General features: G+C 34.8%; 1 protein-coding gene and 1 pseudogene across 1 annotated transcript; both read left to right on the top strand.

Annotated features, from left to right (window-relative positions):
* Positions 1 to 2045: 2045 nt before the first annotated feature.
* Positions 2046 to 4662, top strand: LOC145014565 (beta-caryophyllene synthase-like). Its single transcript, XM_078972958.1, has 7 exons — positions 2046 to 2186; positions 2288 to 2561; positions 2639 to 3020; positions 3196 to 3414; positions 3567 to 3705; positions 3807 to 4055; positions 4174 to 4662. Exons 1-7 carry the CDS (start codon positions 2094 to 2096, stop codon positions 4465 to 4467), a joined length of 1650 nt encoding a protein of 549 aa, XP_078829084.1. The 5' UTR covers positions 2046 to 2093; the 3' UTR covers positions 4468 to 4662.
* A 7493-nt stretch (positions 4663 to 12155) lies between these two features.
* On the top strand, positions 12156 to 12288 carry LOC145018919 (18S ribosomal RNA; annotated as a pseudogene).
* Positions 12289 to 13904: the final 1616 nt, after the last annotated feature.

Consider the following 13904-nt stretch of genomic DNA (forward strand, 5'->3'; position numbering starts at 1 on the left):
TCTACGTATATTGCATAATGATTATAAAAAAATATATGGTTATTGGTATTATTGAAATGTGTAAACAATACATTGAAAACGATAAATATCTATAATCATTAAAAGACCTCTTTATAGACAACATTCTTTGTTTTATTAGTTGAATGACCTTCCTCATCTCATATAGTTATGATATTGTTATATAATTATAAACATTTTAATTAGATGTTCGTTCCATAATAAAGTTACTTAATTTAAACATATATTGATAACTAATATACCGTTTTTTCCACTGCATTAAATATTGACAACTATTTCACTTATTTAAATAAAATCATATAATATAATTTATAAAATGTTAAATGTTATATGGATTTAATTTTAGTATATCATCAATGAAGATTCTTTTCTAAATCATGATTGGTTTATTTTAAATTGATTATGAATATAAGTATCAGCTTTTATGTATGTTCTTATTTCTTTGGTGTTCGCAAGAACTTTGCATTAATTTTGGCATAACTTTATAATATTTATGACATCTATTGTGTAGACATAAGAAGAGTTCTAAATCAACTGATGATAGTAATGAAAATTTACAATCTTAAAGTCCACCTTATTAAAATAAAATAACATGTACCATATAATAACACAAATATCATTGTAAGAGTATTTTACTCAGTTATATTAAATTTTAAAAAAGAAAATTTCAAATTTTAGGGATAATTAATTCTCTAAATTTAAAATAAAAATGATTTTGTTAAATCAATTAAATTTCAATATTAATTTTTTTTATCATAATCGACTTTATTATGTCATAATGACATTATGTTTCTATGAGAATTTCAAACATAAACTAATGAAGTCTCTTTAATCTTGAAATCTCGAGGTATTTTCTAGTAAGATGAATATGTAGTGCACTCAAACTGTTTCATAAGCCAGTTTATTATGTCATAATGACATTCTGTTTCTTTGAGAATGTCAGACATAAACTAATAAAGACTTTTTAATCTTGAAATCACGATTTTATAAACTAACTTATATATACTCCAAATGTTTGATGAAATGCATAAACTAAATTTACACATAATAGTCATATATGAACATGTGAATCAATATTTAATTATTAAAAACAAAAAAAATAGGTAATGTTGTATGTAATTCACATGTAAATAACATATAAAGTTATATCAATATGTAAATATACCTAGTAATGCTCACATTTAGATATATTATATAATATTTACAAATGAATATACCATGTAATTTTCAAATGTGATTATATTGTGTTATATTCACAAATACATGTACCACATAATATTCACATGTGAATATAAAATATAATATTTACATATGAATATCGTGTAATATCCACATATTAATATACTCTATCACTAAAGTGTTTTCATGTGTGAAGATAATGTTCAAAATTAATTAATTTTTCTAAGTAAAACTCAAAACTATTAATTAATAGTTTATAACTTATTAATTAAGATATATTTTTTAGTTATATATAAAATTTTAATCGTTGATTCAAATAAATACATAAAATTATATCGTCTTATAATTTGTATAAATTTTATTTTAGTTTTTATTCTAATATTATTAATTTAATATAATTAAAATGAGAAATTTAAATTTTGAATTTAAATTTAATTACAATGTCTAAAATTGTGACACTTGGCAAAAGAACTACTCTTTTATTAGTATAGTGAGATGAGATGAGATGAGATGATATATATATATATATATATATATATATATATATATATATATATATATATATATATATATATATATATATATATTACAAAATTTAAACCATGAAATAGTTAAGATAATATTTTAAATTTATCTGAACTCTTTATCTATTATTTAATTACGTAAAATAATGTGTTTTGTAGCCCATAGAGGTTTTGTAGCACATTTAAATGGGGTTTATTTAATATCAACATTAAATTATTAATTTTAGTGACCAGCTAGTGAAATCATTTGATCCGTTTAACACATGGTGGGGATGAAATACCTTAAGCTTATCGCCCTTCGTATAAATAGCCTAACTCTCCTTCATGCTAATATATAGAAAATGAAATAGCATACATTGACGGAAACTATCAATGAACATGTCTCTTACACAAGAGGATGTTATCCGGCCCCTTGTCAACTTTCCTCCAAGCGTTTGGGGAGATCAATTTCTCATCTACGATGAGGTATGCAAATTACTATATATTAAAAGAAATAGTTATTACTTTTATGTGTATCGATGTACACATGTAAAACAGCCTTTTTGATGATTAATAAATGGATGTAGCACGTGGAGCATGCTAGGATGGAACAAATAGTCAAAGATTTGATACAAGAAGTGAAGAAAGACATAATGGCAACTTTGGATGTTCCGAAGCAGCACACAAATTTGTTAAGAATGGTTGATGCAATCCAACGCGTAGGCATAGCCTATTATTTTGAAGAAGAGATTGAGAAAGCTTTAGAGCATATTCATGATGCATATGGTGATGACTGGAATGGGGGTAGTCCTTCTCTTTGGTTTCGACTTATGCGGCAACATGGCTTCTATGTTTCATCCCGTGAGTGTGCATAAATAAAATATTTATTAATCGTGTAAAAGAAGCTATCTAATAGTGTTTTACATGTATCGAAACAGAAATTTTCAATAGGTACAAAGATAAAAATGGAGTTTTTAAAGAATCTTTAATCACTGATGTCCAAGGTATGCTTGAGTTGTATGAGGCAACTTATGTGAGGGTACATGGCGAAGTTGTACTAGATGATGCTCTTGTTTTTACAAAAATTCACCTTGATGAAATAGCCAAGGATTTAGTTCAAAGCAACTCTACTTTGTCTATCCATATACAAGAAGCACTAAAGCAACCTATACAAAAAAGGTTGCCAAGACTAGAGGTTTTGCGCTACATTCCTTTCTATGAACAACAAGCTTTTCATAACGAGTCTTTACTTAAACTTGGGAAGTTAGGGTTCAACTTGCTTCAGTCACTGCATAAGGAGGAGCTTAGCCAAGTTTCCAAGTATGCATATATACTCCGTCAATCTAACACGCTCCTGTTTCATTCTTCATATCTTTTTATTTTCTTCTTATCTAAAAAATATAACCTGAATATTAGTTTGTTTCTTAGTTTGAATTTATTATCGAAAATTTGATAGTTTTTAATAGATTTCTACTTGCTGATTAATGTAATGTAGGTGGTGGAAAGGTCTTGATGTCCCAAACAATCTACCTTATGCAAGAGACAGAATGGTTGAATGTTATTTTTGGGCACTTGGTGTGTACTTTGAGCCACAATATTCTAGAGCTAGAATTTTCTTAGCCAAAGTGATTTCAATGGCAACAATTCTTGATGACACTTATGATGCTTATGGTACTTATGAAGAACTTAAGATGTTTACCGAAGCAATTCAAAGGTATCTTCTATTCACACCATCTACATGTACTCGAACACAGATAAACTTGTTCTAATTATTTTAATCAAACTAATGTGTGTGTATGTGTGTGTGTGTGTGTATATATATGTATATATATATATATATATATATATATATATATATATATATAGGTGGTCGATTACATGCTTGGATGGGCTTCCAGAATACATGAAACTGATATATGAAGGACTATTAAATATTTACAAAGAAATGGAAGAAATCATGGAATGTGAGGGAAAATCATATCATCTCAGTTACGCCAAAGAGTCTGTAAGTTTTTACACCTTTAATTAATTTTCAATATAATAATGTTTTACAATCAAAAAAATTCTTACAATGGATGTGACTGTAGATCATGTTTTCATTTATAGATGAAAGAGTTTATTAGAAGCTACATGATGGAAGCGAAATGGGCAAATGAGGGATACATACCGACAGTAGAGGAGCACATGTCAGTTGCATTTATCAGTAGTGGGTATAGCATGCTTGCAACAACATGTTTTGTTGGTATGGGTGATATAGTCACAGATGATTCGTTCAAATGGGCTCTTACCAAACCACTTCTTGTTAAATCATCATGTCAAATCGCTAGACTCATGGATGATATTTTCTCCCAGAAGGTATATATCGAAATTTGATATTCACTACAAAGAAATCATTGGTTATTGCTAACAAGATTATTTTTACTCGCTTTGCTAGTTTCGAAGCATTAACATACTTTTCTTACTTAAAATGCAGGAGGAGAAAGAAAGGACGCATGTTGCATCGAGTGTCGAAAGTTACATGAAGCAATATGATGTTCCAGAAAAGTATGTCCATGACTTATTCAACAAGAAAATTGAAGATGCTTGGAAAGATATAACCCATGAGTCGCTCATGTGTAAAGATATTCCAATGACTCTAATAATACGTGTGATCAACTTGGCACGAGTGATGGATGTTCTATATAAACGCAAAGATAGTTTCACACATGTTGGAGAAGAATTAATATATCATATCAAATCTCTGCTTGTTCGTGCTATAAGTATATGAGTTTCAAGTCCTCGTGTTGTGCAGTGTTTGATACGGTGGTTTGATGTCTGACCACCCATTTTCTTGAAAATGGTTTAATTTGGCAATCTTGATACTTAGTAAGGTCGCAAGTTATTTAATGTTTGATAGCTCGATCTGAATGTAATTTATTATTGCTTTTTTGTTAATCAAGTAGAGGTGTCAACTATATATACATATGTGAATGACTTTAGCTTGTTATTTATATTCCTGTCTCGCTAATAAAAATATTTAATGCTTTAAATTTTTCGTTTTCTGTTGTTCCGAATCCCAACTTTTAGAGGAACAAGCTAACCACAAACAAAAATAAAGGGTGGTTCTAATATAAGTCATAGTAAGTGTAATCTCTATTTTTCCTGCTATGGCGTAAATTTTTTTGAATTTATTGTTCTATTAATTTGTAATCCTTAACTTTTCCGTGCAACCCTTACCTTGAAATCTTGCGTCCGACCGTCCACTTAGAGTATACGGTGTGGGTCACAACGAGAAACGAATTGGCTGAGTTGGCACACAAAAAAACAACGTCACAACGCGGGGAACACCCCCCCCCCCCCCCCCAAAACTCATTGAAGCTCGTTATGTTGGATCTTGTGGTAACGAGGACAAGATAAAATAAGAAAGATGATTGGCTATCTCCTTCATCAACCAATCAAATAATTTTCTCTTTTTTTTTTTCTCTCTGTACCTCTTAACATGATATAACATGTAGAACACTACTTCCCCCTTGGTGTTATGGTGATGTTATAGATGAAATGACACCAATTTGGTGTTACATCTAGTTGCCCACACTTAATACTTTTAGAAAATAAATACCCTTTACGGGCTACACTTTTAGAGGAACACCAACAATAATATACAACAACGGTAACAATGTGTTTCACCGGTGAAGATGCCTTTTGCAACGGAGATTCACCGACATAACTTTTAGCCGGACACTAAAATGTTAAGTTTTTTTTTTTCTTTTTTCTTTGGTACTTGGACAATTTATAACAAGCAACCCACAACAGTCAATCGAATCTCGTGACTACATTCCCAAGGCAAGTTCGTTCATTTTCTCCCTCTTTTATTTTATATGCTTTAGTTTTTATTATATACAATGAGGACATTTTATAATTTAAGTGTGGGGTATGGAATTGAAAAAAGGAAAATAGCATGCTAGATTGAAATAAAAAAATAAAAATGCTAGATTATAAAGACTTGAAAAATGGTCTAAATTAGAAAAATCTAGAAATTTTTTTAAAAATAATTGTTGTGTTAGAGCTAATTTGCTAGTATTATTTGGGATAATTTAATGCGAATTTAAAGGTTTTGTTTAGCTAATTTGTTATAATATATTTGTGGCTTCCCAGTTCAAGTGAAATGATGAGACAAAAATGCAAACCTATGTGGTTTGAGGGATATAATTTGTTTTGCATCGTGTACTGAAATATATATATGTAGTTATTGAACTTTAAACTAATACATTTAACCAATAAAGGGTATGGTTAAATTCTCTTGCTTAAGCATATGCTTTTTCTTATAGGTTTTTAGTTTGAGAGAAAAAAATGAGTTATGAAAAAAAAAAAAGTGAAAATAAAAAAAATGGAAAAAATATTGAAAAAGAAAAAAAATATCCAAATTTTGTGAGTGAATAGAAGTCTAAGAAAGTAAAAAGATCTTGAAGAAGTGAAGAAATAATGAAAACTACCAAAAGCCAAGGACATAATAGTGAAATTGTAATTTTTTTCTAGGTTATTTTATCATATATATATATATATATATATATATATATATATATATATATATGTGTGTGTGTGTATGTATGTATATATATGTATGTATGTATGCTTGGGAACTTAACAAAAATACCTTGAGGTTAAGAAAATTTTATGAGAATGTATTTGGAAGATGCATAAATGAATGTTGTAAAAAAAATAAGTGGGAAACTTATGAGGAATGTGAGTATTTAGAACTTGAGAAGTATTTAGGAATTAGACACAAATATATGCATTGAGACGAGACATGATTTGCAAAGTCAAATTGGGTTATTCTACGTGATGTTTGTGAGCAAAGTTTTGATATGACATAATAACAATCTAGTTTGCTTTAGGATAAGAAAAATATAAGTGTGGGGTATTTTGATATGACCTTATTTAACTATATATTTTAAGCCATTATCTTAATATATTTGAGTAAAAATATTATATTTTAAGATATATGATACTTAATATGTTTTGAAATGTTCAATTATAGTTAAAATGGGAGCTAAGATGCAAAATAAAAGAATGGAGTTGAAAAAGACGAAAAAGATGTTGGTGGACAGATTGACCTATCTGTAGTATTTTTTACCATATCTAATGACATGTAACTTTGATTGATGAGACTCAAGATGTTCCAGAAACTAGACAAAATTTCATACAACCATAAACCCTCTAAGGTTCGATTTTGAAGCTAGAGTTTCGATTTAAGCAATGATTTGAAGATTCAAGTGCTATTTCATCGATAATATTTCAATTCAAATTTGCTTGAAGATCGTGTCTCCCAATATTTTGGTGATTTTTTATGTTTTAGTTTACTGATTATGGTGTAAAAACCTTGACTTTGACTAGATGTATATGAACCCTCGTTGATACGATGATATTTCGTTAGTTTAATTATTTGAGTTTGATTTATACTTATGTTCGATTGATTATTCATCTTTCATGTTATAGTTATCATTTTCATTTCTTATTGTCGAGTTATGTGTAGTTAAGAAGACCAAACTAATTGCATTAACTTAAATTTTAATTAGTATATGATCATTAAACTTTTAGGACTGGTGATTAATCAAATCCTAGGGTTAGGTGATATTAATTGGTGACTTGACTGTGGGTAGAGAGTGATAAATATCCATGCCAGGTGTAAATTTATTATCATGATAATTGTAACATCCATAAAATTTTAAGTTAATTTAAAACATTTTAATCCATTAAAAAACCATTAAGTTAATACAACTTGTTTTCAAAACAGTTTTAAACATCAGAGTATCCCTAGAACCAAACCATAAAATCATGAAATATGAGGAGCGGTACGATCACGCTTTAGCCTTGCCACGATCACCTGAGGTGCCTGAAACAATAAACTGAAACCGTAAGCTCGAAAGCTTAGTGAGTTCCCCCAAATTACCCATACACACATAACCATACACATACAACAATAAACAACATACAATGGGTTCGCTCAACCATCAGTTTGGAATACCCTTGGCCCGCAACCGTCGGGTTGGAATACCAACATACCACGAGTCCAACCATCCTACCAGGATGGCATACTCTCGGCCCACAACCATCAGGTTGGAATGCCCATACTCCTACACATACAACAACCACTACTATGGGTCCAGTCATCGCTCAGGATGGAATACCGTAGGCCCTCAACCATCGGGTTGGAATTCTAACCTACTACGAGTCCAGTCATCCTACATGGATGGAATACTCCTGACCCACAACCATCGGGTTGGAATGCCAACATACTATAAGTCAAATCGTCCTACTTGGATGTAATACTCCTACCCCACAAACATCGGGTCGTAATGCCCACATACTAACAAACAGGTGCACTCACCAGATAATCACATAATAGTCCACATAAACTACGTACTAGGGCCCTATCATCCTACTAGGATGGGATACCCTCTACAACTGCTCAAACATGCGCACATATCACATGTAATCTCCTACCAGCATACAGACATTCCGACCAACTACAAGTCACTAAGCATAGCCACATCTAGTCTACCAGGATGCCGATCTAATAAGCCATTCTAGCATATAATCATCCATTCTAGCATAATACCAAACTAACATATCACAATAGCAATTACTCAAATAACAATACAAAGGGCCGGCCATGGTGCCTTAGACCCTTGGTATAGTGAGGATAACTCACATCGCGAGTAGTGCCAAAATCCTGCAAATCTCAGACCGCTAACTCCCCTGAAATCCCAATTATCACATGATAATCACCAAGTTAGAATCCAACATGACTTTCTAGGCCAAGTGCCCACACCACTCACTAAATCCATTTCCTTTTATTAGGCCAAGTCCCAAAACCAAGTCCTTATGCAAAGCCCAATATTGGCCCAATTTACTAAATTGGGCCCACCTTCTAATCGAGCCAAGATCCAAGGTCCATAATAATTATTGGGCCCAAATTACTCCATCTATACAGTTCAGTCACGGCCCAAAACCAGCTACCCTATAAACAACTCAATACTTCAAGGCCCAAATTCGAAAACCCAACAGAGGGCGTACGTTGGGTGTACTCCTTTGGTACGCGGGGTGTGCGTTGCTCGTTGGCTGGAAAGTGGGTCGCTGACCCACTACGTTGGGTGTTCTATAAGTTATGTTGGGCGTATGCACGTTTGTACCAAAATCCTTCCATGTGCTTAATGTCTTAAGCGCTTAAGCCCATATGCCAGATCTAGTGACAAAAAGGGCCTAGGACTCATAAAGTCTCAAACTTTATCCTGTTTGACATCCATAAAGCTCTTAACTCAAGGTCTTAACCCATTAATACCTTCCTACTTCATACATGGGACAACCAAGTCCATTGGGACCTTATTTTTCTCACTCAAGACCTCTCATATGGTCTGAAAGGACAACTTATCTTAACCAAAACACATCATGCATCATAATGGGAGTTTTTGGGACAAGAATGGTGTCAAAACTTCACAACACTTAGATTTACACAAAATAGATTTCAAGCAAGAAGCTTTATACCGTTAGGAGCTCTTGAACCACTAGAAAACTTCAAATCTACACGTTGGCCTTCTTCCTCCACTCACTAGATGCAACACATTCTTCTCAAAACACTCCAAATTCAATTCAATAGCTCACACACTCAAGAAGTTGGCTAGGGTTTGGGTAAAACGACTCTAAACAGTGGAGGCTAAGGTAAGGGAGGGTTATGAGCTCTTAAAGTTGTTTAAATAGTCTTCACACTCAAAGAATTAGGGTATCTTGATGTTAGGCGTACGTTGGGCGTACGCTATGAGGCTTCGCGTTCACTTTCCATCGTACACTGGCGTAACCCAACTTACGCTGGGCGTACCCAGCCAAACACGTGCATGCATACTTAGCATGCATGGGACCTCTTTGCCAACTTTTTCCCCTAGGGACCATTGATGCCAATAACTTCAAATTACAATATCTCCTTTATCCTAAGTCCGTTCCTGATGAACTCTATATCCACGAAAAGGTGGCGAGAAGCCCTACAATTCTAGCAACACACCCGGTCCGAAACCTTCTCGAATGAAACCCATTGCCAATAAAAGACTGAAACGCCCTTACTCTTGATCTCGGGAATCCATAAATAAATACTTTTAGAACGGGGCGTTACAATAATTGATTAGAATCGCTAGATCATATCATTTATAGTTCGAATATATTTAATTAATTATATGTTCACTAATTGCATGATCCTTGTGTTAGTTGTTCTTTAATTATTAGTACTAGGAAATCCGACTAAGATAACTAGTCATACTACAATTCGGTAATCATCTCATTATTCGATAGCACTTCTAAAAAACTTAGCATAGAAACTTTGGGGATTCGTATTCTATTGGAAGTACTTCTTATCTACTATTTTAATTTGGTCCTTTACTGTTAGGACATGATTTGTGGTTTATAATTTACTTTACATAGCTTTTAGAGTTCTCGGTCTAGGACCGAAAACACCATGAATTCGGTGGTTTTTGGACCGAAATCACCATGTGATTTCGGTGGGCTTAGTGATGCTTTCGGTTGGGTTTTTGGGTTGGGCTAGCTTTTGTAATTAGGTCTAGGTATATATATATATATATATATATATATATATATATATATATATATATATATATATACTGTTATTTCTGCTGTGTTTAAGGTTGGTCATTCCATTAGCTGATTTTGAGTTTAGAGAAACAGTGAGAACCGAAAAACCTAAAGATCTTATGTACTAGACTATTCATCAATATAGTGTGCGTTGAAGATTCGCTACTATGTTCTTAATTCGTTACAACTATTTTGTTTTATCATTAGATTGGGATTCCACACCAATTCTAGTGATTTCGATTGATACATTAGATCGGGTTTCACAATTGGTATCAGAGCAAGGATTGGTATCAATCGAATTGGCAAGATATTAACACCACTAGAAAAATAGCCTTTTACGACACGCAATGCATGTCGTAAAACGCTCAGACGACGCGCAAATGTGTGTCAATGAAGCACCTGTCATAATGAGAGACGGCATGCTTTTGCACGCCGTCTATTTACTACGTGCATTTATGACGTGCATTTACGACGCACAGTTATGACATTTAATGCGTATTAAGGAAGGCCCTGTCATAAAAGAAGACGACACGCATTTGCATGTCGTAACCCTACGACATGCGTGTTTATGACACGCAGTGCGTATCAAGGAAGCCCCTGTCAAGAAAGGCCATGTCATAATGAAGATGACACACATTTTTGCGTATCCTAATTTTAAATGTTTAAAAAAATGTCATTTATAGATTTACTAATATTCAAATTAAATTTAGAATTAATGTATCATAATAGAAAATAAAACATCATATACAAAAAATACAATCCATTGCATAAAATTTAATGTCATACAAATAATCGTCTCATGGAAAGATAAAACAAATCAATAGAAGTTGTAACATAAATTTTCAAACTAATTAGATACATGAATTATGAAAGACTTGAAATCCCTAAGATTAATAGTTCTAATAGAAGCTTCACGTGAGATACATACAGTTGGACCAGTAAGTTCTTGAATCCACAATTGCAGCACAAGAACATGTACATGATATCTTCTGCTAGAAGGTGTCGATACAAAACTACTGTTGAAGGTTGTCATGATAACTGTTAAGATTTAGGCATATATAACAAGAAACCAATCAGTGACTATAAGAAGTTAGATAGAGACAAATCCAATTTAAACAGACGAATGAGAAACAATGGACTTTAAAAACGTACATGAACAGTATGACCAAAGGCTTCACGGTATGAAAAGGATACATATACACACATGTTGGTACCAGCTTATGGTGCTCTAATTCCTTAATAGATATGACCATGCTTGTATCCGTGTGAACCGTTGAATCATCTGCATATATGCCTATCCGCCTTCTCCTTCTCCTTGCATCCTTTCCCTATCCATGGAATTAATGCTACCTTGTAATTCGTACCCATCTGTGTAAAACAATACATTTGAAACAACCGAAAAATCCATCCAATTTAAATTTTTCAAAAACAACCCGATTACATTAAATCGTTTACAAAAAGGTTTTCATTACAAATCATTTAGAGTATTCCCAGAATCACATTGCTACAAAATCATGAGGAGCGGTACGATCACGCATTCGCCTTGCCACAGTCTCCTGAAGAACCTGAAAAACATTAAACCACAACTGTAAGCCCAAAAGCTTAGTGAGATACCCCCAAAATATCAACCACGAATACCATACACATATCACTCTATCTCATAACGAATCACATATCAGCCATGCATATCGGGTCTACGGTGGGACTGGTCCGCCTTGCAGGGCCTTCAGTCCACCTGGTCCAACCTCCGAGTCCAATCATGTCCCTTGAGTCTGCAGTGTGGTTGGTCCGTCCGCCAGTCAGCCATACGGCGGTGAATCCGTTCCCGGGCCTTGTACACACCGCCCGTCACACTATGGGAGCTGGCCATGCCCGAAGTCGTTACCTTAACCGCAAGGAGGGGGATGCCGAAGGCAGGGCTAGTGACTGGAGTGAAGTCGTAACAAGGTAGCCGTACTGGAAGGTGCGGCTGGATCACCTCCTTTTCAGGGAGAGCTAATGCTTGTTGGGTATTTTGGTTTGACACTGCTTCACACCCAAAAAGAAGGGAGCTACGTCTGAGTTAAACTTGGAGATGGAAGTCACTGGGCCTTCAACTCACCTGGTCCACTCTCTGAGTCTACAGTTTGACTGGTCCGCCCGCATCGGGCCTTCAGTCGGCATGGTCCACTCTCCGAGCCTCGGCACGTCTGGTCCGCCCTCGTGGGGCCTACAGCATATCCGGACCGCTCGCTGGGCCTTCGGAACAACCGGTCCACCCTGAGTTTCTTGGCCTAAAACACAAAGCAGGACCGCCTCAACCCATATCCAGTCCAAACAACCATGTACACATAAACATACATTCATATAACAGTTCACATTCAAACAAGCCGATCTAGCAGATCACATAGCATAACATACTCTAAGCAGGATACCGACCTAACAGGTCATTAGCATAGCATTTCCCTATCTCTCAGGATACCGATCTCAATCAGGTCTCTAACATATACCGTCCTAACTCTCAAGATGCAAGCATATCACAACAACAAAATAACAACGACTACCCGGATCTCAATCCAATAAGGGCCGGCCTTGGTGCCTTAGACCTTGTTGATATAGTGAGGATAACTCACCTCGAAACTTCCGGCTGAAAGGATAAAATCCCGCTGCTCCAACTCTGACATGAACTCCTCCACTGAACACCAAAACATTCAATTCAATAAATACCCTTAATTACCAAAATACCCCTGGAAGACAACTGGTCAACCTTGGACAAAGTCAAAGTCAACCCCCGACTGACCCTACTCGCCGAGTCAACCCGATGACTCGCCAAGTCCCTATGCTCAGAACTTCCCTCAATCAGCGACCCAACTCGCCGAGTCACCCCAAGACTCGTCGAGTCCAACAACTCTGAGTCCACTCGCACCCAACTCACTAAGTCATCCCTTGACTCACCGATTCTCGACTCAACCAGAAAATATTGGGACTCTTCGACAAGACTCGCCGAGTCCAAGAACAAACTCGCCGAGTCTAAGGCTATCTTCAACCTACTCGCCGAGTTGTTCTTCCAACTTGCCGAGTTCCAGGCCATCTTCAAGCAACTCGTCGAGTCCACCCATGTGACTCGCCGAGTATCACCGGTCTGAATCAATTCAGAAGCACTCCAGGCCATGCAATTGATCCAAAACATAGATCTAACCTCCTACAATCCATCCATCACGTAAAGTGGCAAACTTTATGTGAATCCAAAGAGATCTAGGCCTTATTCACCTTAGAACTAAGGTTTGGGATATGATAGCTCCATTAACAACACAAGGATAGGGGCTTTAATGCTCTTAAGATCTTCTCCACTCCAGATCTGAGGTAGCAACCTCAGATTTATCCTTCAAACTCAAGATGTCACACAACTAAGCTTCCCACACAACCCCAAAATGAGAATCTAAGAGAACACAGCCCAAGAACGAAATATTACCTCTAAAGAATGCCCCAACAGCAATGAAACTTGAATCCAAGCAAAGCCCTTTAATCCAAGCCTCTTCTCCTTCAAGATTTCTTCAACAAACACCTCTCCAAGCTCCAATTTTCTCAACAATGGGGTTCCTCCATGAA

This window comes from Lactuca saligna, chromosome 9 (assembly GCF_052625555.1).
Source record: "Lactuca saligna cultivar CGN05327 chromosome 9, ASM5262555v1, whole genome shotgun sequence".
Lineage (NCBI taxonomy): Eukaryota > Viridiplantae > Streptophyta > Magnoliopsida > Asterales > Asteraceae > Lactuca > Lactuca saligna.

Excerpts from the sequence above, each read along its gene's own strand:
- LOC145014565 (XM_078972958.1), top strand. The coding sequence starts at position 2,094 with ATGAACATGTCTCTTACACAAGAGGATGTTATCCGGCCCCTTGTCAAC. Across the intron at positions 3,021-3,195 it reads GAGCTTAGCCAAGTTTCCAA|GTGGTGGAAAGGTCTTGATG; the intron begins GTATGCATATAT and ends AATGTAATGTAG. Across the intron at positions 4,056-4,173 it reads ATGATATTTTCTCCCAGAAG|GAGGAGAAAGAAAGGACGCA; the intron begins GTATATATCGAA and ends CTTAAAATGCAG.